This window comes from Leucoraja erinacea, unplaced genomic scaffold (assembly GCF_028641065.1).
Source record: "Leucoraja erinacea ecotype New England unplaced genomic scaffold, Leri_hhj_1 Leri_1052S, whole genome shotgun sequence".
Taxonomy (NCBI): Eukaryota; Metazoa; Chordata; class Chondrichthyes; order Rajiformes; family Rajidae; genus Leucoraja; species Leucoraja erinaceus.
Window position 1 is genome coordinate 8,299 of NW_026575289.1, and position 27,748 is coordinate 36,046.

General features: G+C 47.4%; 3 protein-coding genes and 2 pseudogenes across 3 annotated transcripts; 3 read left to right on the plus strand and 2 right to left on the minus strand.

The window, feature by feature from the left end:
* The first annotated feature begins 1,315 nt into the window (after positions 1 to 1,315).
* On the plus strand, positions 1,316 to 1,914 carry LOC129715196 (histone H2B-like). Its single transcript, XM_055665060.1, has one exon. The coding sequence runs from the start codon at positions 1,392 to 1,394 to the stop codon at positions 1,764 to 1,766; it is 375 nt and encodes a 124-aa protein (XP_055521035.1). The 5' UTR covers positions 1,316 to 1,391; the 3' UTR covers positions 1,767 to 1,914.
* Positions 1,915 to 3,254: 1,340 nt separating this feature from the next.
* LOC129715192 (histone H3) lies at positions 3,255 to 3,774 on the minus strand. The gene has a single exon (XM_055665057.1). It carries the CDS (start codon positions 3,710 to 3,712, stop codon positions 3,302 to 3,304), a length of 411 nt encoding a protein of 136 aa, XP_055521032.1. The 5' UTR covers positions 3,713 to 3,774; the 3' UTR covers positions 3,255 to 3,301.
* A 1,760-nt stretch (positions 3,775 to 5,534) lies between these two features.
* Positions 5,535 to 6,252, minus strand: LOC129715190 (histone H1-like; annotated as a pseudogene).
* Positions 6,253 to 20,666: 14,414 nt separating this feature from the next.
* LOC129715194 (histone H2B-like) lies at positions 20,667 to 21,117 on the plus strand. Its single transcript, XM_055665059.1, has one exon. The coding sequence runs from the start codon at positions 20,714 to 20,716 to the stop codon at positions 21,104 to 21,106; it is 393 nt and encodes a 130-aa protein (XP_055521034.1). The 5' UTR covers positions 20,667 to 20,713; the 3' UTR covers positions 21,107 to 21,117.
* A 914-nt stretch (positions 21,118 to 22,031) lies between these two features.
* LOC129715195 (histone H2AX-like) lies at positions 22,032 to 22,463 on the plus strand (annotated as a pseudogene).
* The last annotated feature ends 5,285 nt before the right edge of the window (positions 22,464 to 27,748 follow it).

Genomic DNA, 27,748 nt, shown 5'->3' on the forward strand with positions numbered 1-27,748 from the left:
TACCATCCATCATACAATTGCTCTCCCGGCTTCCCACCCCTATCTTTGACTTGTCAAAGATGCGCTCAAGAAAACAGTTGTTTGCGATGGTGACAGTTGGAAGAGCCAACTGTGATTGAAACACAAAGTTCAGTTAGTACAGACAAAGAAACAGATTTCTCTGGTCAAAGTCAGAGTACTAAAACAGAGCCAAACAAGTCTACAGTTGAGTCATCACCTAAACCTGTTACACCTGTTACTGTTAGACGATCAGACAGGATCCGTAAACCAGTTGTCAGATTAGGTTTTTAAGTTAAGTAACTCACTGTCTAGGTAGAATGAAAATGTGTAAATATGTAAACTAAATATATTGTGTTATCATTTAAAATTGAATGAAAACTGGTTTAAATCAAGTATCATAACAAGAACATTGTAACTGTGTACTTAGATTTAATACTTAAAAAAGGAGAGCAGTGTAATGTATTCATGCATATTCATTATATGCTAATGAGTTGGTCTTGTATATATGCAGGGAATGTTGGGTAATAAATCTCTCTTGTGATCCAGCCAGCCTGCGTGTAAGTTATTGTTCATTCTACTGTCCGGAATATAACACCAATGTTGGGGGAGTCCAGAACCAGGGGCCACAGTTTAAGAATAAGGGGTAAGCCATTTAGAACGGAGACGAACACTAAACAGAGAGTTGTGAGTCTGTAGAATTCTCTGCTTCAGAGGGTGGTGGAGGCAGGTTCTCGATACTTTCAAGAGAGAGCTCGATAGGGTTCTTAAAGATAGCGGAGTCAGGGGATATGGGGAGAAGGCAGGAACGGGGTACTGATTGGGGATGATCAGCAATGATCACATTGAATGGCGGTGCTGGCTGGAAGGGCCGAATGGCCTACTCCTGCACCTATTGTCTATTGAAGTCTGTGATTCATGGACATCACCAGTTACTCACCAGCCTTAAAAAGGCTTGCAGTATCATCAAAGACCTACACCATCCTGGCCACACACTCATCTCCCTGCTACCTTCAGGTAGAAGGTACTGGAGCCTGAAAATTGCAACAACCAGGTTCAGGAATAGCTACTTCCCCACAGCCATCAGGCTAATAAACCTGGCTCGGACAAAACTCTGATTATTAATAACCCATTAAATGTTATTTGCACTTGTTCAGTTTATTTATTCATGTGTGTATATATTTATATCATGGTATATGGACACACTTATCTGTTTTGTAGTAAATGCCTACTATGTTCTGTGTGCTGAACTCTTGCTTTGGACAAGAGGTCGCCACCAAAGATCTTACAGCTCCGCTCTAAAATCTTTGCTCCGAACGGCTTCAGGTCATATCATAGAGGATCATAGAGCCGATTATCTTTGGTTACTTTTGTGTTTGAGATTCACCGAGGAAATGCCTGAGCCGAAACCAACAGCCAAGAAGGGCGCCAAGAAAGCATTGGCGAAACCGGCTGTAGGCAAGGCGGGCAAGAAGCGCAGGAGGTCAAGGAGGGAGAGTTATGCCATCTACATCTACAAAGTGATGAAGCAGGTTCACCCTGACACCGGCATCTCCTCCAAGGCCATGGGCATCATGAACTCGTTCGTCAACGATATTTTCGAGCGTATCGCGGGCGAGGCTTCCCGCCTGGCCCATTACAACAAACGGTCGACCATCAGTTCCAGGGAGATTCAGACCGCCGTGCGCCTGCTGCTGCCCGGGGAACTGGCTAAGCACGCCGTGTCGGAAGGGACAAAGGCTGTAACCAAGTACACCAGCTCCAAGTAAACATCCACTCAATGCTGACGAAACACCGAAACCCCAAAGGCTCTTTTAAGAGCAACTCACATTTTCACTTAAAAGTGCTGCAGTAATATTTCGATATTGAATTACAGCAGAATACATTCTGAATGTTATCTTAGTTATTTCAGATGCTGTTTACTGATTCAATGTGGTTTCAGTACCCCGGACATTCCTGGTGTCTCAGTTACATTCCCGGCCATCAACCAGACATGAAACTTCATCCCCTTCGAATCAGTTTGTGCCAGTCATCATAAGTTGTGCCCACGGGGAGCCGATTAGTGCTATTGTTGCTGTTTTATTTGCTGAAGGTATTGCGGTTTATTAACTTCTGTCCTCATTTATTTAACTGTTCTGAATCACATAAGTACTGACATCGGAACAGGAGTATAATAAGGCTCTAAACAGAATATCAAACAATAAACACATATCTATACATCTGATTCTGGAACCCGGACAGTAGTGGATCGTTGTTTGCTGTAGATGTTGGCTTTATTCATGAGGACGTAACGGGGAGTGAGAGTCAGCCCGGGTGGTTTATAACAAGACGCGCGAGTGGAGGCGCGTCCACACAAGACATACGAAGCGGTCCTCTGAACGGAAATACCCAGCCGGTGCTCAGCCCTTTGATAGACACTGTAGGTGGCTCTGAAAAGAGCCTTTGCGTCGTTAGATTGAGGTTTCGCTGATCTACTTGCTCTTGGTGCCAGAGGCTGCGCTGGTTTTCTTGGGCAACAGCACGGCCTGGATATTGGGCAGCACCCCGCCTTGAGCGATGGTCACCCCTCCCAGCAGCTTGTTGAGCTCCTCGTGGTTGCGGACGGCCAGTTGCAGGTGTCTGGGGATGATGCGGCTCTTCTTGATGTCTCGGGCCGCGTTGCCGGCCAGCTCGAGGATTTCAGCCGTCAGATACTCGCAAATTTCGAGATGTTGCATTTAATTCCCTCGTCCAAATCATTAATATATATTGTAAATAGCAGGGGTCCCAGCACTGTGCCTTGCGGTACCCCACTAGTCACCGCCTGCCATAGTGAAAAGGACCCGTTTACTCATACTCTTTTTTTCCTGTATGCCAGCCAGTTCTCTATCCACATCAATACTGAACCCCCAATACCGTGTGCTTGGAGTTGGAGTATCTGGCCGCCGCCTTTGTCCCTCCAACCGGCCTCATCATTATGGAGATGGTGTAACTCAGTGTCTGTGGAAGGACTGATCAGCGACTGAGGGGCGCGCGTTTGTTGTCCTTGAACCCGGAGCGCGTGAGAAAAGGGGGCGCAGAGCGAACAGCTTTGTATATACGGTCGTATATACGAGCCGCGTTGGCATTTACATCGAAACCAGTTACACTTGAATCAATGAAGTCAGACTCCACTCAGCAGCAGTCTCTGCGGCATCAATTCAGATAAAACCCCGCAGAACGAAGAGAACATTAATGTAAAAGGACATTAGAAAGCCACAGCTCTTTCTTCTGCCGGATTAGTGGCTCTTAAAAGAGCCGTTTGTTGTTGGTGGAGAGGTGGAGTTTAGGCGCGCTCCCCGCGGATGCGGCGGGCCAGCTGGATGTCTTTGGGCATGATGGTGACTCGCTTGGCGTGGATTGCGCACAGGTTGGTGTCCTCAAAGAGCCCCACCAGGTAAGCCTCGCTGGCCTCCTGCAGGGCCATGACGGCCGAGCTCTGGAAGCGCAGGTCTGTCTTGAAGTCCTGAGCGATCTCCCGCACCAGGCGCTGGAAGGGCAGTTTGCGGATGAGCAACTCGGTGGATTTCTGGTAGCGCCGGATCTCCCTCAGAGCCACGGTGCCGGGCCTGTAGCGATGAGGCTTCTTCACTCCGCCCGTGGCTGGAGCGCTCTTCCGCGCCGCTTTAGTCGCCAGCTGCTTACGAGGAGCTTTCCCTCCGGTCGATTTGCGCGCTGTCTGCTTGGTCCGGGCCATTCTCCTTCAACAGTGGGAGCACAGTGTGAAATACAGGGACTGAATGACGGAGTCGGCTCTGGGACCCGCTTTTGTAGCGTTGGTGAAGGGCCGGCCCACAGCCTCTGAATGGATGGAGCAGAGATGTCACTCATGGTGTCCCATCCCTGCGAGTGGCTGTAGGTTTGTCAGCACCAGGCGGCTGTTTCAGAAGGTCTGAGGCCGGGGGGAGGGGGGAAATACAGAGATTTGTGACCGGCGTGTGGGGTGGGGGAAGCTCGGCCAAACAGACAGCACGGACTGCAGTATCATTAGTTGCGGGTTGAATTTCAAATTGCCCGCCAATTTCATTTCAGCCGAGAACTGAGGGATGTATATTATTCTGAATGAATTCAGTTTCTGTCAACTTAACATCAAATCTACTTTAACTCCTCGCTTAAATGATGACTGAATGTGCGGCGCGGATTTACTGACCGGATCCCGGTGCAGACGGAATTAACTCTGCTCGTGACTGGAAAAAAGTGACTGTTATCCGGGGAAAGGTTTGGAGTCGACCCAATGTTGCTGCATTAATCATGAGGTATATCGGTAAAAGGGAAACTGACATCGCCATTGTGTATGATCTTTTACTGTCGGCTTTGCATTCCGCGGTGATCAACCTAAAAACGGTTATGTTCAGTGGTGGAATAACTAGTTTAATAAAACACATTCCAATCTGCATCTACTCTAATTCCCTAGACTCTGCTCTTTCTGCGAGGCTGTGGGCGGCTCTTAGAAGAGCCTTTGTTTTGTGTTGGAATAAAGGGGATAGTTATTTAGCCGACGAACCCGTAGAGAGTGCGGCACTGTCGTTTCAGAGCGTACACCACATCCATGGCAGTGACCGTCTTGCGCTTGGCGTGCTCGGTGCAGGTGACCGCGTGCCTGATCACATTCACCAGGAAATCCTTCAACACCACGCGGATATCCTCGTAGATCAGACCCGAGATCCGCTTGACCCCACCACGCCGAGCCAGGCGGCGGATAGCTGGCTTGGTGATGCCCTGGATGTTATCGCGAAGCACTTTGCGGTGCCGCTTTGCTCTGTCTTTGCCTAATCCTTTGCCTCCTTTCCCTCATGATGCTGCTTCACTGGAGTCGCTGCTCAGTGATAATCTAACTGGTGCTATCTGTTTTTATACGCAGCACTCCGACCTGCCCGAGATACGCAGAGAGTGAGAGGCGGGGAGAGGAGGAGACAAAGTGACAGGCCGCTTCCTCTCATATTCCAGCTCCACGCTCCAGATTCCTGAAAACATTTTTCAAACGGTTTGCCCACAAACGACCCGAAATTTAGCGCTCCGGCCAAACTTTCCGACAGACATTCCGTGGTAAAGGTCAGTTAGTGATAGTGATTATCGCTGTCAAATTAATGTGTCTCTTTCCTGTTCATCCTCGGAGCCCGTTCCCTCTGCCGATATCGCCCACCCCACAGCGTTCAGCAGCATTTAACACGGATGATTTGGCAATATTACTGAGTTGATGCATGGGCTCTGAGGCGGGGATTTTGTCAGTGTTATTGTCTCACTGAACTCAGCTTGAAGCCAAACGTATGCCCAGTCCGAGTGAGGTTTAGCCCGGACATACCATTTAGTTGTATTGCATATACTGGATACCGGTGGGAAGGGTGGAGGGGTGGGGGTGCAGCGAATGTCAGCGAGTTACAAGGAACCCCAGGTAATTTAAACGAGTCCCCACTGGCACTGAGCTTGTCTTGGGACAGGGATCGATTGAGTCTGGATCAGCTCTTTCCTGAGAGATGTGGGTGGCTCTGAGAAGAGCCGTTGGGTTCAAGTGTTTACAATGTGCGCTTTATAATTCACTTTTTGGTCATTGCCTTCTTGGGTTTCACCGATTTGGTCTTCGCCTGGCCTTTTACCGGCTTCTTGGTCGCCTTCGCCTTTTTTTGTTTTTTCGGCGCCGCCTTCTTGGGCGATTTCTTCGCCGCCATTTGTTTAAGCGCTGGTTTCTTGGCCACAACTTTCTTGGCGAGAGATTTCTTGATCGATGATCTTTTGGTGGTAGATTTTTTTGCCAGTAATTTCTTGGTCGGGGTTTTCCTGGACGTTGATTTCTTGTTCTTAGAGGTTTTGGCTGCTGGAACCGCTTTCTTTGCCGACTTCACGGCGCCTCTCCCTTATCGGCCTTGAAAGAACCCGAGGCGCCCACGCCCTTGATCTGAACCAGGGAACCGTTTGCTAATTTCCTCTTGATGCCCGTCTTGATCAGGTGGCGGCACTTCTCCACATCCACACCTTTGGCGGCCAGTCCCTTCTTTATCGCATAGAAAGACATCCCTCGGCGATCGTGGCAATCCGCCACAATGTTGTCGATCTGGTCGCCCAGCTTCGGACCGGCTGCATTCTTCCGGGCGGGCGCCTTCTTCTTCTTGGGAGCCTTGGTTTGGGCGGCGGGGACGGCTTGAGGAGCCGCTTCAGCGGCTGCGGTCTCGGTCATGTCGGTGACTCTGCACAAACTCTCTCTGACATTCAGGATTTAGTGACAAATGAAGCGAGAGGCGGTGGCACAGCGCAACTTAAAGGCAGCGAGCGGACGGGGCGGAGACATCCTGCGCTCAGATCACGGCCCCTGCGCCTCGCTGTGTTTCTCTGTCATAGAAACATAGAAACATAGAAATTAGGTGCAGGAGTAGGCCATTCGGCCCTTCGAGCCTGCACCGCCATTCAATATGATCATGGCTGATCATCTAACTCAGTATCCCGTACCTGCCTTCTCTCCATACCCCCTGATCCCCTTGGCCACAAGGGCCACATCTAACTCCCTCTTAAATATAGCCAATGAACTGGCCTCAACTACCCTCTGTGGCAGAGAATAGTAAGATTAAACGAGTACTTACCAGTATGAAGTTTGATCTGTATTTTATGAGGAGTTACGGTGAGGTATTACGTGAAGATTCCAGCGCAGTGCGCATGTGCGGCATACTTCGAAGCAGCGGTGTGAAATCACAGGATAGACACAATATTTGAAGTAAGATAGTAAAGATCATGAGACATCAGTTTATTAGTTTGATCTATATATTGAGGGTGGGAGCGGCGGGCACGTAATACCTCACCGTAACTCCTCATAAAATACAGATCAAACTTCATACTGGTAAGTACTCGTTTAATCTTACTATTTTACTTCGGAGTCATGTGAGTGATTCCGTGAAGACTTCAAAGGTCTGTGATTTCAAACCGTGTAACAGTTTTTTATTTCACTCACTGCCGAAGTTTTTGAGGGAGGAAGTGTTATCGTAATCAACCAGTGGATCTGCTTTCACAAGAAACAGAAAGGTATTTGTTAACAATAACAACATAAAGAGCTCCCCTGAGCTTAAATCAATATTGCAGTTTGTAATATTCTTCCTGCAATTAAATCAGGTTGTTCAACGGTTTATAATAAAAAATGTTCTGAACGTCGTTCCCTTGACCATTCTGCCGTATTGAGAATGTGGTCAACCGGGATGTCCATTCGTTCAGCCGCTGATACCAATGCTGCCCTAGTGGAATGGGATTAAAATGTATTATTATCTATTCCGGCAGCTTTCAGTACCTGTTTGAGCCACCTTGGAGTGGTTTGGCTCGTACCCCGTCTTGGGGTTTCTGTGGTTGACCCATAGGCTTTCCTCTCCCTCTAAGATTGTGGGTTGTGTCTATATATAGTAGTAGATGGGTCACCACACTCAACCTGGACTCTGGTGGGTAGGCCCGGAATCCCACCAGTGAATTGGGCGTTCCTGGTCCATATAGCCATATAACGATTACAGCACGGAAAACACAGGCGATCTCGACCCTACTAGTCCGTGCCGAACTCATAATCTCGCCTAGTCCCATATACCTGCGAGTTAGATTTTACCAGACCTAGAATATGAACGTGATGCGTCTGGGGTAATCACCATGTTATTCAGTCTAGTCTTATGGAGTGACTGGACTCTGTGAGCGTGTACGAGAGCCATAAGCATGAGCGTTTTTAACATAGATTGAGCAAGCTGAGGGATCTGGCTGGTGCCATTCTCTGAGATATGGGATCCCATGCTCTGCTGACATGCTGTTTTAGATAAGCAGGTAAGGCGCTCCATGCTGTATTTACGGCACTGTAACTCACCTTTTAGTCATGGTGTAGATGTTCCAGGAACTCCAATACGTCAGTGGTTGAATAATTCGTTGTCCCTGCGTCGTGGCAGTATTTTACCCATGTTAGCTTTTAGTGACTGTTCGCAGGGATGCCGACATGGTGGTAATGGTTCCTTTGGATAATCCCAGTCCCTGGTAAGGTCTATTCAAAACCTGCACCCAGGAGTTTGATGTTTCCCTGGCATGGGTGGCTTGTGCCTGATACTGGGTTGAGTCAGCAACCATGGTCCACTAGGGAAATCCATAGGTGACTCGCCCACCGTGTCGTGATGAACTGGGAACCATGGCTGTGTAGGCCGGTCGGGCACGTTCAATATCTCGGAGACAGATCCCATCTGTATTGCGAAGTGCCCGTCTGATGAGGCAGAAGGGAGGAAGGCAAAGCAGAAATTCCCCCTTCCAGCGTGTAGGCATCTATCGCTGCTGCCTCTAATCTGGTTCCTAAGTCACATACATAGGTTACTGGTGATTCCGTCTTGTGCAACCAAATTGATATCTGGCTTTCAAACTGCTTAATACCTTTAGCAGATATTTTGGGTTTAACATCTATTCAATGTAATCATAAATTTTACCCCGTGACATGGTGTCTCCCACTGTGTTCTAGCTTCCTAGGACATAGGCAGCTGATAGTTAAAATGTCTTATGACACACCATTGTCAGATTTGTTTGACCAATTTGTTGCACAATAATGATTATTATGCTCCCCATATGGTTGATATAAGCCACCACCATAGTATTATCAATCCGTAACCACATATGTACGTGCTGCATTTGAAATGCATATGCTTTTTAGCCCAATAGGCGATCACCAATCCCAAGTAGTTGATGCCCGGTATGTGTAGTAACGATGTTTGTGAATTGGTCCATCTGTTACCTGTGCTGGATATGGAGTTTAGTTGCTCCCCAGCCTAAAGTACTGGCATCGGTTTTTAATAACCAAGTTGGGATTGGTGATGATAATAGGGCTGAAAACTATGCCAAATATATGTCTGCCCACCACCTTAATTGTGATATAGCTTCAGATGGTACATTCATGATTTGATTATAGTGACCCAAGTACCTTGGCAAAGTAACAGTCATATGGACGGAATTATTATTGAAGCCCAGATAATCCTTGGTAGTTAACGCTTCAATTCTGGTTTATCTGGGCGTGGGATAAACCTCAGAGCTTTAGGGAGCTGTTTCGTAGCTAGAACTGCTGCCACAGCTAATTCCTTTGTTTCCCCTAATATGAGGATATCATCCAATATATGCCATGATTATGCTTGTTTTCTTAATATTTTCATGGCCATTTTTTAAATATTTATAATAGTTTAGGGCTGAGGTTAGACCATAGGGAATGCTCTATGCTCCCATGGTTGCCCTAACCGGGATATCCATTATCCAGGTAAAATTTTTTAGGTATCTATAATGATCCTAGTGTATGGGTATAAGATAGTTAGCATCTTCCATATCAATGCTCCACATAGGTATCCTTGGGAGATCAGATGTCTGACAGTGACAAAAACCCGTCTCCATCTTAAAGTGTATATACTCAACAGATTTATTTAGTGATATTAGATCAATGATGATGCTACATTCACCATCTTTTGTAGTTTTGGTGAATATATTCGATACAAATTCCAATGGTTCATGTTTACTCCCATGATCCGTTTAGTAATGAGCCTTTCTAGTTCAGCTTGACCTTCTTACTTCTCTTTTCTTAGAGGGAAAAATGCCCTTTGGGCGCATTGCTGAACTGGCGGTAATATGCCCAATTTGAATTCGTTTTTATCCTCTAATACTGTTGAGTATATTTTAGTTATTTGTGACAACATCCCATGCTTTATCAACAAATGCCCCCCCCCCCCCCCCCCCCCCCCCCCCCCCCGCAGTTAGTAGAACACCCTTATTTAGTGTAAACTGGGAGGAACCAGACTACCTACCTCCATGTTTATTGTTTTTTCATGAAGGCCTAGTTTGCTGGTATGCTGGTGCTGTCGGTGGGGCGGCGCATTTTCCCACGGCTCCGCTCTGGGCCCCTGTCTAAAAGAACTTTGGGGGTAATGTGAAGCGGTCGCCAGGCTTTCACCAGTTCTTGTTTGATATTGCTGGTGGATGCCGAGGGGTGCTGCCAGCTGGGTGTTGGATGCGATGTCCTGCTCGTTCCATGGCCTGCCCTCATGAGGCGCACAGGTTTAGCTGCCTCTCTTCCCGCAGCAGCGGTTTGCATAGCCCCGTATATTTGGGGTTGAAGGCAGGTCTATATGCACCATTGTTCAGTCGAGTATCCCAAATTTGGGAACATCTTAGGCGTCAGCACCCTGGTAGTGCAACGGGATAGTCTCATCCTGGGAGAACCACCTTGGTGATCATGGCGTCTCGCCTGCCAGGTGAGTATGATCCGTGAAAAAACGAGCAAAGGCAGTAACATCTTGACCCTTCTGTTAGGAGCTTCAGAATTCGCTGCTTGTCTGCGAGTCTCTGACCCAGCTGCCTGCGGATTTGCCTCTAGAAAGGCCTGCTCCTGCAGGGCTTTGTTGGGAAGATGGTCGCGTGGAGGAGCCATGTAGTGGCCCACGACACCCAGTAGCTCTTCCTGATCCTGCTCCCCTGGCATACTGCTGTTCTCGTCCGCCTGCCCAGCGTTTAAGCCAGCCCAGCCCTGGCCTCCTTAGCTAGCCTCAAAAGAGGGAGCAAAAGGGTGTGCTATAAATTGGAGGAGGCATAGCTCAAACTCCGCTGTTGCATCAATCCCTCGTCAAGGGAGATGGCTAGTGCAATAGCACTGGGGTAGGAGTGTCAGCTCCCTTGGCATTCAGCCAGTGCCCCTTTTTCCCTGGAGGTGTTGAACTCCATGACCTCCTCTGGCTTGGGGAGACAGACATACTTATTTTTGCTGTCTCCAACCTGTTCCAGTTTTGGAGGAAGTTGGCTCCTGTAGAACCTGTTAAATTGGTAAGATTTTTGTCTTACCTGTATGTAGAGGCTGCCTGCCGTTTTTCAGGCGGCATTGTAGCGGTTCCCGGGCGGCGATTCTCCTTGTCAGGAGTCTGCAGGGCTGCCGGTCGGGTTTTTAAACTTCCCGCCGGTCCGCTGCTGTTCACCAAACAGCTGTTCAGCGGACCGGCATCAGCGCAGCTCCTTGCAGCGGTCCGCAGCGTGTGCGGTCCCGTTAGCGCTTTTCCCCCTCCACTGTCGGCTCCTTCGCTGGAGTCGAAACGGGGGCCGCTGCCTCTCTACTTTGCTCCCCCTGGAGCAAAAACCACAAGGCCCGATTAAGGTAAGTACTTACCTCACGTCCTTGGATGCGGGAGCTGCCGACTCCCGCTGGCCGCGTTCTGCACAGCTGTGCGATTATGCCGCACATGCGCACTGCGCTGGGATCTTCACGGAATCACTCACGTGACTCCGAAGTAAAATTCCAGAGATTCGCCACTCTCTGTGTGAAAAAAGTTCTTCTCATCTCGGTTTTAAAGGATTTCCCCTTTATCCTTAAGCTGTGACCCCTTGTCCTGGACTTCCCTAACATCGGGAACAATCTTCCTGCATCTAGCCTGTCCAACCCCTTAAGAATTTTGTACGTTTCTATAAGATCCCCTCTCAATCTCCTAAATTCTAGAGAGTATAAACCAAGTCTATCCAGTCCTTCTTCATAAGACAGTCCTGACATCCCAGGAATCAGTCTGGTGAACCGTCTCTGCACTCCCTCTATGGCAATAATGTCCTTCCTCAGATTTGGAGACCAAAACTGTACGCAATACTCCAGGTGTGGTCTCACCAAGACCCTGTACAACTGCAGTAGAACCTCTCTGCTCCTATACTAAAATCCTTTTGCAATGAAAGCTAACATACCATTCGCTTTCTTTACTGCCTGCTGCACCTGCATTCCTACCTTGAATGACTGGTGTACCATGACACCCAGGTCTCGCTGCATCTCCCCCTTTCCCAATCGGCCACCATTTAGATAATAGTCTGCTTTCCTGTTTTTGCCACTAAAATGGATAACCTCACATTTATCCACATTATATTGCATCTGCCAAACATTTGCCCACTCACCCAGCCTATCCAAGTCACCCTGCAGTCTCCTAGCATCCTCCTCACAGCTAACACTGCCCCCCAGCTTAGTGTCATCCGCAAACTTGGAGATATTGCCTTCAATTCCCTCATCCAGATCATTAATATATATTGTAAATAGCTGGGGTCCCAGTACTGAGCCTTGGGGTACCCCACTAGTCACTGCCTGCCATTGTGAAAAGGACCCGTTTACTCCTACTCTTTGCTTCCTGTTTGCCAGCCAGTTCTCTATCCACATCAATACTGAACCCCCAATGCCTTGTGCTTTAAGTTTGTATACTAATCTCTTATGTGGGACCTTGTCGAAAGCCTTCTGGAAGTCCAGATACACCACATCCTCAAAAACTCTCCAATTCCAATTAAAATCAGATACCTCGGAGACCTAAACTGGCCTCGGTACATCTCTGAGACCGGAATGTTTATTGTCCAGTATATTTGATAGGAATTAAAGGCAGCGCTTTCCATTTCGCCCGGTTTCACTGCTGCACTGCCCCGATCGCTGACATCCTCGCTGCTTATCGTCAGAAATATCGAAACCAACGTAAACTTTCTGGTTAATTCCAACTTCAGGACTGAGCTGGGAAGTGGGGCGAGCGCGTGCCACTGATAGCTTTATATTTTTCACCAGAGTGGCTGGGAAATCCGGCAAAGTGTTCGGACCCACAAACACAGTGTCATCAGCCTGAGCCGCCCGCCCCTTCAACACACTCTCTGACACAATGTTCACATCTGCACATTCACAGCTCAGACAGGTGGCCCGTTGCACAGTTACCAGGGTGGAATTACCTCGACGATCGACCCGTGTTGTGGGTTCTCGTGGGTTACGTGTAGTTTTCCAGCTCAGTAACTGTTAAACTCGCTGACTCCGCCGCCCCTCAGAGTCTCTGATCCCTGGAATCATAGAAACATAGAAATTAGGTGCAGGAGTAGGCCATTCGGCGCTTCGAGCCTGCACCGCCATTCAATACGATCATGGCTGATCATCCAACTCAGTATCCCGTACCTGCCTTCTCTCCATACCCCCTGATCCCCTTAGCCACAAGGGCCACATCTAACTCCCTCTTAAATATAGCCAATGAACTGGCCTCAACTACCCTCTGTGGCAGAGAGTTCCAGAGATTCACCACTCTCTGTGTGAAAAAAGTTCTTCTCATCTCGGTTTTAAAGTATTTCCCCCTTATCCTTAAGCTGTGACCCCTTGTCCTGGACTTCCCTAACATCGGGAACAATCTTCCTGCATCTAGCCTGTCCAACCCCTTAAGAATTTTGTAAGTTTCTATAAGATCCCCTCTCAATCTCCTAAATTCTAGAGAGTATAAACCAAGTCTCTCCAGTCTTTCTTCAAAGACAGTCCTGACATCCCAGGAATCAGTCTGGTGAACCGTCTCTGCACTCCCTCTATGGCAATAATGCCCTTCCTCAGATTTGGAGACCAAAACTGTAAGCAATACTCCAGGTGTGGTCTCACCAAGACCCTGTACAACTGCAGTAGAACCTCCCTGCTCCTATACTCAAATCCTATTGCAATGAAAGCTAACATACCATTCGCTTTCTTTACTGCCTGCTGCACCTGCATGCCTACCTTCAATGACTGGTGTACCATGACACCCAGGTCTCGCTGCATCTCCCCCTTTCCCAATCGGCCACCATTTAGATAATAGTCATATCGAATGAGTGAACGATTTCCCTGCATTACATGCAAAATAAACGTTGTCACTGTACATTGCTACATTTGACAATAATAAATCAACTCCAAAAACCAAGAGATGACAAAGGCCTGAGGTTCACAGAGATCTTAGGGTCCTGTTATCTTTGGTACTAGTATCTTTGGTCCCAAGACAAGCTCAGTCCCAGTGGGGACTCGTTTAAATACCGGGGGTTCCTTGTAACTCGCTGACATTCGCTGCACCCCCCACCCCTCCCCCCGGTATCCAGTATATGGAATACAACTAAATGGTATATCTGGGCTAAACCTCACTCGGACTGGGCATACGTTTGGTTTCAAGCTGAGTTCAAAGCCGTTTCCTTGTCAGTGAGACAATAACACTGACAAAATCCCCGCCTCAGAGCCCATGCATCAACTCAGTAATATTGCCAAATCATCCGTGTTAAAAGCTGCTGAACGCTGTGGGGTGGGCGATATCGGCAGAGGGAACGGGCTCCGAGGATGAAACGGAAGGAGACAAATTAATTTGACAGCGGTAATATCGCTGACTGACTTTTACCACGGAATGTCTGTCTGAAAGTTTGGCGGAGCGCTAAGTTTCAGGTCGTTTGTGGGCAAACTATTTGAAAAATGTTTTCAGGAATCTGGGGCGTGGAGCTGGAATATGAGAGGAAACTGTCTGTCACTTTGTCTCCTCCTCTCCCCGCCTCTCACTCTCTGCGTATCTCGGGCAGGTCGGGGCGCTGCTGATTCCAAGATGGCGCCGATGTCTATGGCTGCCCGTCTGTTGCTCTCTCTGTTTTTTGTGTATTCTATTGGTGTTATACAACTAAAGTCTCTGCTGGTCTACGACCGTACATCTCTAATGGACATTCAGCGTAATGTCGGTGCCTTTGTTTACCGCGGACATACTACACTGCCCCCGTTCCTCTTGGGAATCCAAACTCACCTGGAGACCATTCCGGTCTCAGAGATGTACCGAGTGCCCGAGGAAGCGTCGCCGTCGCCGTCGCCGTGGCAAACGTAGCGGTCGACTGGTGAAGTCTAAACTGGGTGGGCCAGGAGGTGGGAATCTCCTCGAAAGCCTTGAGCGTCGGGAACACCTTGCTCAGGGACATCTCTGGGGCCTTCAGCCTTCAGCCTGGTGCTCACCAACTGTCAACTGTCAACTGTCAACGGACAATCTCCTCCCCAACGATCGGGAGCACTGTCCACCTGCTGCAGCACGGAGAACTGGCTTGGCTCACCGTCTCGGTAGGAGGAACGAAGGAGGTCACCTGGTACACCAACTCTTCCGGGTGGGTCCCTTCGCCCCCACCCCTTCCTATGCTCAGGAGCTGCGGCGAGACGGGCCACGCCCCCCATGCTCTCCTCGGCCCCGCCACCGCGGGGTGAATCCCCGGAACCTGAGGACTCTGCACCAGGCTCAGCGATCAGCTGATCTGGTGAGTCCATCCCCCTCCAGGATTGGTTTAGTGAACGCTAGATCCCTGGCAAACAAGACTTTTATACTGAGGGATTTCTTCTGCTCACGTGGACTGGGTTTCCTCTGTGTGACTGAGACTTGGATGGGTCCAGGTGAGTGCAGCGCTCTTGTTGAGCTATTACCGGCTGGCTGCTCTTATTTCAACTCACCGCGGATATCGGGCCGTGGAGGAGGAACAGCGGCTGTTTATAAAAATAACTTTAAGTGCAGGCAATGCCCTCTATCATCTTCTTTCTCCAGTTTCGAAGCAACTTTATTTGAAGTGGGCCGCTCCAAACCGGTGCTTTGTGCGGTCATCTACCGACCGCCCAAGTATAATAAGGACTTTGTAAATGAATTCTCTGATTTTCTGGTTGGGATCGTGCCCAACTATGATCGTGTCCTTTTGGTTGGGGACTTTAACATCCATGTGTGCTGTCCTGATAAGCCGTTAGTGAAGGACTTTTTCAGCCTTGTTGACTCTTTTGATTTTGTCCAGTGTGTGTCTGGTCCCACACACGAACATGGACATACACTGGACCTTGTTCTCTCTCATGGCTTGTCTGTGATGAATTTGACAATCTCTGATTGTGTGTTTTCAGATCATATGCCTGTATTGTTTGATGTCAATTTCTCCTGTGAAGCAATTTTGCCTGTGGTGTCTGCTCGGCGCTGTCGGTCTTTTAGCCCTTTTACTGCTGGCAAGTTCTCTGCTGCTTTCGATCAGCTCTGCGCCCCCTCTGCGTCCACTCCTCTTGGTACGGAGGAGATTAGTTCGTGGTTTCATTCTTCATGCAGGACTATACTGGACTCTGTGGCTCCGTTAAGATCGTTGAAGCCGAGGGCTAAACCTGAACCCTGGTTCAGTGCAGTGACTCGTGCAGCACGACGGGAGTGTCGTAGAGCTGAGCGAAAGTGGAGGAAGGACAGGCTACAGGTTTCACTTCAAATTCTCAGGGACTGTTGGCGTCACTACCAAAACAGTGTTAAAAAGGCCAAGAGAGAGTACCTGTCTAAAATTATTGTGTCAAAGTGTAACAACCCTCGTGTGCTATTTGAAATCATTGACTCTGTTCTAAATGCCCCGCAGCCTGTCTGTCTGGAAGCTTCACCTGAAATGTGTAATGACTTCCTGCACTTTTTTGTTGATAAGGTTGTTTCCTTAAGGGCTAACATTTCAGCACCTGCCTCTGACCCTTCTGTTTCGGTCCCTTGCCTGGTGGTATTCGACAAGTTTGAGCCTGTGACTATATCGTATTTAAAGGATGTGGTTTCCCATATTAAGCCATCGGGTTCTCCTTGTGATGCGGTCCCTCCACATCTTTTTAAGGAGGTTTTCCCTAGTATAGGGCAGTCGGTTCTTACCATTATTAACAGCAGCTTGTGTTCTGGGGTTGTCCCCGTGAGTTTTAAACATGCGGTAGTGCAACCACTACTTAAGAAACCTGGCCTGGATCAATCTGTTCTGGCCAATTTTAGACCCATCTCGAAATTGCCTTTTATTTCTAAATTACTGGAGAGAGTTGTTTATGCTCAGCTAAAACTATTCCTGGAGGAGCATGATATTCGGGAGATCTTCCAGTCTGGATTTAAAACCACGCACAGCACGGAGTCAGCATTGCTAAGGGTTTTTAACGATATCCTCCTGGCTAATGATTCTGGGGATTGTGTGGTTCTTGTCCTGCTGGACTTGTCTGCCGCCTTTGATACGGTGGACCATAATATCTTATTATCTCGGCTACAGCAGTTAGTGGGTATCTGCGGCAGTGCCCTGGGATGGTTCAGGTCCTATCTGGCGGGCAGAACCATGTGTGTTAGCCTTGCTGGGTTTGAATCCTCTTCCGCTCCCCTGTCATATGGGGTTCCACAGGGTTCGATTCTGGGGCCCCTGCTTTTCTCGCTGTACATACTTCCTCTGGGTTCCATCCTTAGAAAGCATGGCATCTCCTTCCACTGTTATGCAGATGATACCCAGCTTTATTTGCCGCTGAGGGGGGAAGATGCCTTTTCTGTAAAATCGCTTCTGTCTTGTCTTGATGACATTAAGTCCTGGTTGGCCCTAAACTTTCTTGGATTTAATGAAAAGAAGACAGAGGTGATTTTATTTGATCCCAATGGCTGCCGTGAACCTCCATTTGTTGATTTAGGTCCATTGTCAAGGTACGTGAAGCCAACAGTTGTGAACCTGGGTTTTAGGATGGACAGTGACTTTAAATTAGATCGCCAAATATGCGCGGTGGTTAAGTCCAGCTTCTTTCACCTAAGGAAGCTGGCGAAGGTGAAGCCCATTCTCGAGCGGCAGCATTTTGAGACAGTAATCCATGCCTTTATTACATCTAGGCTGGATTACTGTAACGCGCTCTATTTTGGTGTTGCTCGTTCTTCACTGGCTCGTCTCCAGTTGGTTCAGAATGCTGCTGCTCGCCTTTTAACAGGGACTCGAAAGAGGGAGCACATATCGCCAATTCTGGCCTCCCTACACTGGCTCCCGGTGCACTTTCGGGTTCATTTTAAGATACTGTTATTTGTTTTTAAATCTCTGAATGGGCTCGCCCCGCCTTACCTCTCTGAGCTGCTCCACCCATACGCTCCTGCCCGGTCCCTCAGGTCAGCTGGTCAGCTGCTCCTGGAGGTACCGAGGTCTAATCGGAGGCTCAGAGGGGATAGAGCCTTCTCTGTTGCTGCTCCGGCACTCTGGAACACCCTGCCGTTGCACATCAGACAGGCCCCCTCACTGTCCATCTTCAAATCCAGTGTTAAAACGCATTTGTACTCCCTGGCTTTTGACCATGCCTGAGGCTTTGCTTCTGTTTGTGGTGTTTTTGATGTTTCTTTATTTTACTTGTCTTTTCCTACTATTTCTTTTGTTTGTTATTTTTGGTGTGTATTAACTTTTTTGTCAATGATTAGTGATGTACAGCACTTTGTTGCAGCCATGTTTGTTTTTTAAGTGCTCTATAAATAAAATTATTATTATTATTTATTATTATAAAAAGAGATAGCACCAGTGAGATGATCGAAATGGAAATGAAATGAGTTGTTGACCTTGCACCGTGCTTGAAATGGAAATTAAATGAGTTGTTGGCCGTACTCTATGCTTGAAATGGAAATTAAATGAGTTGTTGGCCTTGCACTGTGCTTGAAATGGAAATGAAATTAGTTTTTGGCCTTGCACTGTGCTTGAACTCAGTTGTTGGCCTACACTGTGCTTGAACTCAGTTGTTGGCCTGTACCATGCATCAACTCGGTTGTTGGCGTGCATTGTGCTTATTACAAATGTCACGCTCATTCCGGAAGTCCCGCTCACTCCAGACGTCCTGCTTAGTGGAGAGGTTGTGCTCATTCTGGAAGTCCCGCTCAGTGGAGAGGTCATGCTCAACAACATGAGTAGATTCAAGAATTTTACTGTCATATATATGTTGTGTGAGTGTGAGTGTGTGTGAGTGAAGGAGGGTGTGAGTGTGTGTGAGAGATGGAGGGTGTGTGTGTAATTGGGGTGTGTGCGTGTGTGTGTGTGAGCCCACCAGCCGTGAGTGAGTGAAATCCCAGCCTACCAGCCGTGAGTCAACTGCCAGCCTACCAGCCATGAGTCAACTGCCAGCCCACCAGCTGTGAGTGAGTCAACTGCCAGTCCACCAGCCGTGAAGGACCTTGATAGTCAATCCTGGACCTCACAGGGAGGCAATGAAGGGAGAAAAATACTGGGGTGAGGTCAGACACACACACACAGGCCTGAATGACAGAGCTGCCATCCCACCAGGCCTGAGTGACTGAGCTGCCAGCCCACTAGGCCTGAGTGACTGAGCTGCCAGCCCAAAAATCCATTCGACCCACAATTTCCATACTGGCCTTCTGGAAACCTGTCCCTTCAGCCCACAACACCCATACTAGCACTCCAGAAAGCTCCCTCCCCACTGGCCACCAATATTGGAATTGATGGAGATGTGAAATATTGCGTTGGGGAACCAGCCCTCCCGTGTGACCATGGGACCCAACGGGTCCCACTTAGGATGAAAATAAAACACTCTTGACTCTTCTACATGACCATTGAAAGTGGATTGGGAGCAGCGGCTAGAGGGGGAAATGATCTGGTGTGTGGGAAGCATAAACAGTGAGGGAGTACGAGGTCGGAGTCAGCAGGTCTCCGTGAGATAAATAATTAAATGTGCTTACCTTGGTTTAGTTCTGACTCTCTCTCCATCTCTCCCCCACCCTAATTCTCTGACTAGTTTCAATGCCCTTCTGATAATTTAACTGATTTTATGCCTCCTTATCACCTTAGCTAACAATGAACCATTCTACATTTCCTTATCATCGTCTTGCTTCGAACTGTAATTTTCCCCCACGATATCTCCAGACTCCCTTTCCACAGCAGCTCATTCCAGATAAGAACCACTCTCAGTTAAAATGTTGCCCTGAGGTCCCTTTTAAATCTCTCTCCTCTCACCTTGGCCCAATACTTCTAGTTTTAGAATCCTTTATCCTGGGGAAAATAAACTGAGTGTTCAATATCCATGCCCCTCATGATTTTTCACACTTTATTTAGGTCACCCCTCGGCCTCCTATGCTCCCAAATCAATCCTTGCCTATCCAGCCTCTCCTTATAATTCAAACACAAGTCCCCAAAATATCTTGGTAAACATTTTCTGCACCCTTTCCAGCATAATGGCATCCTGCTACAGCTGAGCACCTAGAACTACATAAACTATTCCTGGTGTAGTCTCACCAATACAAAGCTGCATCATGCTATCCAAATCTTTGTATTCAATACCCATTGAAGGCAAGTATGGCAAAGCCTTCACCACACCATCCATCTTACGATGTTCTAGAAACCATGCACCTGTAATCCGAGATCTGTGTTCTACAACACTCTCCAGGGTTCTACCATTTATTGTGCAAGTCCTACCCTGGATTTGCATATCAGTGTGCAACATCTCACATTTGTCAGAGTTAAATTATATTTGTCATTCCCCACCAAACCAAACTTCCTGCGTATGATGCGCACAGCCTAAAGTTGTAGGAGAACTTGTCCTATTTGATCTTATTTGATTTTGCACGCCGGATTGATTACAATGGTGTCATCTGCAGATTTACTCACAATGTTACCTGCATTGTCATCCAAAACATGAATGTAGGTTACAAACAACATTGAACTGTGCACCGACCCCTGCAGCAAAAGCACTGATCACAAAATACAATCCTCCAGTTATTCTGTGGACCAGGGGGTTCCCAACCTTTTCCATCCAGTTTACCTCAGGCATCCTTAATAGTACATAACAATGTTATTTCACTTATTTATGAACAACTAATGATGAACAAATATATACTGGTATACGAGAACCAAACACAGTCACTCAATTAGAACAAATATGTACAAATGTAGAATCAACAAATGTACTCCCAGGGTCGGCGACATTTACCCCAGGTTGGGAACCCTTGCTGTGGGAGCTGCTTCTGATTGGCGGAACAAGCAAGCGATTGTGACGTTTCTCCTTGGATATCCAATCAGAGCGTTTACAGCAATGTTATTAAACAGCTCACCGACCGTCCAATGACGATCCGCTTCTGCTCCATCCCTCATTAGCATAGAGTGACGTCGCTGCCTATTTAATCCGCGCTCCGTCTTCGAGCTGGTCACTCCGTGTTTGAAATCCACCGAGGAAATGCCTGATCAGCAGAAAACAGCCGCCAAGAAGGAAGCAGTCGCCAAGAAGGGCGCAAAGAAAGCTTTGCCGAAATCCGCAGGCAAAGGGGGCAAGAAGCGTAGGAGGTCGAGGAAGGAGAGTTACTCCATCTACATCTACAAAGTGATGAAGCAGGTTCACCCGGATACCGGCATCTCCTCCAAGGCCATGGGCATCATGAACTCGTTCGTGAACGATATTTTCGAGCGTATCGCGGGCGAGGCTTCCCGCCTGGCGCATTATAACAAGCGGGCGACCATCAGCTCCCGAGAGATTCAGACCGCCGTGCGCCTGCTTCTTCCCGGGGAGCTGGCCAAGCACGCCGTGTCGGAAGGGACAAAGGCGGTGACCAAGTACACCAGTTCCAAATAAAGATCCACACATTGTTGAAAAAACACCCAAAACCCAACGGCTCTTATAAGAGCCACCCATATTTTCGCAGAAGGAGTTGTACTAATGTTTCGACATTGAATCGCAGCAGAATTGTTTCAGGATATTTTTGCGTGGCGAATTATTACACATTTTGTTTAGTGATTAAATTAAATTCCAATATACGCGGGATATTCCCGGTATCCATGTTGCGTTCCAGTCCATCAAACAGAAGTAAAACTCATTTCCCTCTCACGTCAGCTTGTCCCAGTCATAAATTGAGCCCACGGCCAGTCGACTAGTGCTGCCGTTACTGTTTTATTGTCTTCATCTCTTAAGTGTACTGAATTGCATTTCTACTCGGCAATTCGTCCAGTCTTTAAAGGAGGAACGTTTCACACTGTCGCCCATATTCCGATTTTTGTGAAAATGAACCAGACTATAATCCGAGACCGTTTACATAGTGACCGATCGCTAATTGATGTCGAGGGTCGTTTTTTTTGTAATCGGTTACCGGCCCAAATAAATCGTAAATTAAATGTGTTGTGCTGTATTGCCCAGGGTTCAAGGTGGTCCACAATCAAGAGTATTTAATTGTCATGTACCGTGAACGGAACAATGAAATTCTTACTCGCAGCAGTATAATAAACATCTTAACGCAATGCACTTACATAAAAAAGTGATAATCAAAAAAGCAATGGTTATGTGATGTAGCAAATTGTATTGACATACAGATTTATAGTTTGGCGGCTATTTCAAAGTTCGAGTTTTGGAGGGACTGGCAGTTATTTTCAGCGCTTTTCTGTTGTGGGATTTGATTGGTAGATAAAACAGTTCTCTGATTGGGTTATTCTTCAACACCAATGAGACCATGTCCTTTTTCACCAATCACCAGCGGTTCTCTGGATTCCTCAAACAGGTATAAGAAAGGCGAGTCTGTGACGATTTCCTCATTCTGCGTGTACAAAACATCAGGAGATGTCTGGACGAGGAAAAACCAGCGGCAAAGCTCGGGCCAAGGCCAAGTCTCGCTCGTCCCGGGCTGGACTGCAGTTCCCGGTCGGTCGTGTTCACAGGCACTTGAGGAAAGGCAACTATGCTCAGCGGGTGGGTGCAGGAGCCCCTGTCTATCTGGCTGCTGTGCTCGAGTATCTGACGGCTGAAATCCTCGAGCTGGCCGGCAACGCAGCCCGGGACAACAAGAAGAGCCGCATCATCCCCAGACATCTGCAGCTGGCCGTCCGCAACGACGAGGAGCTCAACAAGTTGCTGGGAGGGGTGACCATCGCTCAGGGCGGTGTGTTGCCCAATATCCAGGCCGTGTTGTTACCCAAGAAAACCCGGCGGAACGAACAAGTAAGCGGGAAAACTCAACATAGTGACCCAAAGGCTCTTTTCAGAGCCACTCACCATGTCTGTGGAAGGGCTGATCATCGATTATGTTTATTGCGGGACAACAAGTGTTCCTTCTATTAGTAAACCGTTGGGACTGGAGGAAAATAAATCCCCAATGTCTGATAGTCTGCATCCCAGCGTACTCAAGGACGTGTACCCCAGAAATCATGGATGCATTGTTGATCATTTTCCAATTTTCACTCGACTCTGGATCAATTCCTGTGCACTGAAGGGTAGACACTGTAACTCCACTTTTTTGGACGTTTTCAAGGGAGAGTTAGATTTTGCTCGTAGGGCTGAAATAATTAAGGGATATGGGGGGGGAAGCCAAAATTGGGTACTGATTTTAGATAATCAGCCGTGATCATAATGATGGTGGTAGGGGCTCGAAGGGCCGGAAGGCCCAGTCCTGCACCTTATTCTGTTTCTCACTTTAGGTAGCACCAGCATTCTCTCTTGCTCTATCCCTCCCCCACACAAGGCTTCTCAGCTAAGAACGGCCTGTTACTTTTATAATTGTTTCTATTTTGCATATCTTTCATTCATTGTTCTTTACATTTCCATATCGCTCGTTTCCCTTTTCCCTAACCAGCCTGAAGAAGGGTCTTGACTTGAAACGTCACCCTCTCCAGAAATGCTGCCTGTGCCACTGAGTTACTCCAGCTTTTTGTGTCTATGGACTGGGCAGTGTTCATCCATTTGTCCAATCATCCTTGATTCTGGTAATTCAAGTTCCTGAACCAGGCCATGATGCAATTATAGAAATTAAATAACATATTTGTTGGCATACTGAATTTCCCCAGTCTTAGAAGTAGAAACATTGTTGCACTTTCTTTATGATTGCATCAATGTGCTGGGGCCAGGACAGATCTTCAGAAATATGCATGCCCAGGAATTTGATACAGTTGCATATGGATGTGCAGGGACCCAGTTCCCTGAGCTTGGTCTTGGACTGAGTTTCACTTTGTCCATCTCCCTGCTGTCAGTGCTGGAGCTGTACTGGGCAGTCTCCATGCAGTTCTGAGCAAAGATCCTATAGCAAAGCAAAATAGACTACTCCTGCTAAATGCAATGGACTGACGTGTAGTACGCTATGGAGGGGATCATGGGCATTTTTCCACGCCCATTTTAGCAACCTCAGCCTACCTGACCCGACCCGACTCGCACTGTAATCAATGTTGCGGGGCAACAGTTTGTGTGGGTCAGATTCATAAATCTGTCAGTTCAAACTTCTTGTCAAGAATAAAATTTGATTCTGGTAATAGTCTTTTTTAATGTTTTTTAAATCATTTATTTTTAAATGGCTCACAAGCAGTGTTTGAGTTGATTTTGTAGTAACCGGAACCGACCCGACTCGCAGGGTGATTGACGGGGGGGGGGGGGGGGGGGGGTACTTTTTTGTGCGTGATATAGGGTTAGATTGATAATTCTGTTAGTTCATAATTCTGTTGATTCTTGTTAAAGAATAAAATGTTTATAAACACACATACATGAAAATTATATAAATGTATATAACACACACAATTATATTTCTTCTAATCCAATAATGAACTTTATTTCAGACTAGACAAGGGACATTAAATAAGAAACATTGTAAATAAGAAACATTGTAAAACTCCCTGCAACTTCACACACACTAGGCCTTATCCCCCCCGGCACTCTCTCGCCTGCCCCCTTACTACAATGTTCCCCCTCCTATGCCCCTCTCCTCACCGCCCCGGGCCCCGCACTCTCTCTCCTCGCTGCCCCGGACCCCGCACTCCTTCTCCCCGCTGCCCCGGGCCCCTCACTCTCTCTCCCCGCTGCCCCGGACCCCGCACTCTCTCTCCCCGCTGCCCCGCACTCTCTCCCCGCTGCCCCGGACCCCACACTCTCTCTCCCCGCTGCCCCGGACCCCACACTCTCTCTCCCCGCTGCCCCGGACTCCTTCTCCTCGCTGCGGATCCAATCTTTGGCCGGAAGCAAGAAGGCGGGAGCAAGAAAGCGGAGCAAGATGGCGGAGTCAGGTTGCTAAAATGTGTCCTATAATCACCCATGAATCCGCCCATGAGCGTACCTCACGTTTGCGTGAGAGTAATCCATCTTGCTTTGCTATAGGATCTTTGGTTCTGAGATGGTTTGTGCAGGTCTGTGCCCTTACAGTGTTGGGAGTGGCTGGTGCAAATCTCTCAGACCACAGACTGTGTGGTCTGTACTGGGCTGTGACTTCACAGTGTAGTGCAGGGGGTGTTCCTGTCTTTATCTGTACACGAGGGGTTGGTGTTGGAAATCTGTTGCCCCACAGGGAAGTGTGAGGTCCATGTCATTACATTATTGTGTGGTGTGATGGTCAAATAGTGTGTTTTCCAGGCCTGTCTCCTTGCAGTACAGTGCAGGGAAGTTTTATTGTTTCCTGTTGGTACACGTAACAATAATAAAACTAAATATTTTTAATTCACACAGTGAGTGCCAGTTATCTGTCATTGTATAAAATACAAGTCATAAAGTGATAGAGCTGTACAGCATGGAAACCTTGTTCATACCAACTAAGTTGACATAATGGGCTAGTCTTTTTTACCTACTTTTGGCCCATAATCCCTCTAAAACCTTCCTGGCCTTTTATCTGTTCAAATGTCATAATTGTATCCACTCCTGTAGATCCTTCTGGAAGCTCATTCCAGATGTGGACGACACTGAATAAAAGTGTTGCCCTGAGGTTTCTCTTAAATTTATCTCATTTCACCTTTATTGTGTGCCTTTGTTTTTATGAATCCTCTACCCTGGGGGAAAAAAACTGTGTTCATTCAGTTTATCCTGCCCATCAGTTTCTTGTACACATCAAGCCAGGTTAAGACGTATAATGTTTACACCAGGCTGACCAGGTTAAGACGTATAAGATTGTGTGTGGTCATTGTATACTCCTACGTGGTTTAACTTTCAAAATGCATCACTACACACTTGTCCAAATTAAGTTACATTGCCATTCCCATGCCCGCTTTCCCAGTTGATCAGTATTCAGTTGTAAACTTAGATATCCCTCTTCACTCTCCACTCTACCACTAACTGTGGAGTAATCTGTAAACTTTATAATTATGCTACTTATTTATGTAAATATACATGACACACAACAGCAACCAACACTGATCCCTGCAGCATCTAAAAACAGAAGAACATAGAACATCGCAGGAACAGGCCCAAATGATTCCGACTATGGGTGCTGTCTATACAGAGTTTGTCCGTTCTCCACATGTGGGTGGTTTTCAACGAGATTTTCGGTTTCCTCCAACACTCCAATGACGTACAGGTATGTAGGTTATTGGCTTGTCTTGGTGTATGTGTAAATTGTCCCTCGTGTGTGTATGATAGTGTTAATGTGCGGGGATTGCTGATCGGTGCAGACTCGGTGGGCTGAAGGGTCGGTTTCCACATTGTATCTCCAAACTAAACTAAACGAACATGATGCCAAGTTTAATTAATCCCCTCTGCCTGCATGTGATTCATATCCCTCTATATCCATGTATCTACCCAAAAGGCTCTTAAATGCCACTATTCTATCTGCCAGTACCATCTCCCAAGCAGCACATTCCAAACACCATGCCACCCTGTGTAAATCAGCGGTCACACACATCTGTTTAACATAGAAACATAGAAACATAGAAATTAGGTGCAGGAGTAGGCCATTTGGCCCTTCGAGCCTGCACCGCCATTCAATATGATCATGGCTGATCATCCAACTCAGTATCCCGTACCTGCCTTCTCTCCATACCCCCTGATCCCCTTAGCCACAAGGGCCACATCTAACTCCCTCTTAAATATAGCCAATGAACTGGCCTCAACTACCCTCTGTGGCAGAGAGTTCCAGAGATTCACCACTCTCTGCGTGAAAAAAAAGTTCTTCTCATCTCGGTTTTAAAGGATTTCCCCTTTATCCTTAAGCTGTGACCCCTTGTCCTGGACTTCCCTAACATCGGGAACAATCTTCCTGCATCTAGCCTGTCCAACCCCTTAAGAATTTTGTAAGTTTCTATAAGATCCCCTCTCAATCTTCTAAATTCTAGAGAGTATAAACCAAGTCTATCCAGTCTTTCTTATAAGACAGTCCTGACATCCCAGGAATCAGTCTGGTGAACCGTCTCTGCACTCCCTCTATGGCAATAATGTCCTTCCTCAGATTTGGAGACCAAAACTGTACGCAATACTCCAGGTGTGGTCTCACCAAGACCCTGTACAACTGCAGTAGAACCTCTCTGCTCCTATACTCAAATCCTTTTGCAATGAAAGCTAACATACCATTCGCTTTCTTTACTGCCTGCTGCACCTGCATGCCTACCTTCAATGACTGGTGTACCATGACACCCAGGTCTCGCTGCATCTCCCCCTTTCCCAATCGGCCACCATTTAGATAATAGTCTGCTTTCCTGTTTTTGCCACCAAAATGGATAACCTCACATTTATCCACATTATACTGCATCTGCCAAACATTTGCCCACTCACCCAGCCTATCCAAGTCACCCTGCAGTCTCCTAGCATCCTCCTCACAGCTAACACTGCCCCTCAGCTTAGTGTCATCCGCAAACTTGGAGATATTGCCTTCAATTCCCTCATCCAGATCATTAATATATATTGTAAATAGCTGGGGTCCCAGTACAGAGCCTTGGGGTACCCCACTAGTCACTGCCTGCCATTGTGAAAAGGACCCGTTTACTCCTACTCTTTGCTTCCTGTTTGCCAGCCAGTTCTCTATCCACATCAATACTGAACCCCCAATGCCTTGTGCTTTAAGTTTGTATACTAATTTCTTATGTGGGACCTTGTCGAAAGCCTTCTGGAAGTCCAGGTACACCACATCCACTGGTTCTCCCCTATCCACGCTACTAGTTACATCCTCGAAAAATTCTATAAGATTCGTCAGACATGATTTACCTTTCGTAAATCCATGCTGACTTTGTCCAATGATTTCACCACTTTCCAAATGTGCTGCTATCCCATCTTTAATAACTGACTCTAGCAGTTTCCCCACTACCGATGTTAGACTAACTGGTCTGTAATTCCCCATTTTCTCTCTCCCTCCCTTCTTAAAAAGTGGGGTTACGTTTGCTACCCGCCAATCTTCAGGAACTACTCCAGAGTTTTGAAAGATTATTACTAATGCATCCACTATTTCTGGAGCTACTTCCTTAAGTACTCTGGGATGCAGCCTATCTGGCCCTGGGGATTTATCGGCCTTTAATCCATTCAAGTTTAATCCATTAAACTTTGTTTCTCAAAGCA

Excerpts from the sequence above, each read along its gene's own strand:
- LOC129715196 (XM_055665060.1), top strand. The coding sequence starts at position 1,392 with ATGCCTGAGCCGAAACCAACAGCCAAGAAGGGCGCCAAGAAAGCATTG.
- LOC129715192 (XM_055665057.1), bottom strand. The coding sequence starts at position 3,712 with ATGGCCCGGACCAAGCAGACAGCGCGCAAATCGACCGGAGGGAAAGCT.
- LOC129715194 (XM_055665059.1), top strand. The coding sequence starts at position 20,714 with ATGCCTGATCAGCAGAAAACAGCCGCCAAGAAGGAAGCAGTCGCCAAG.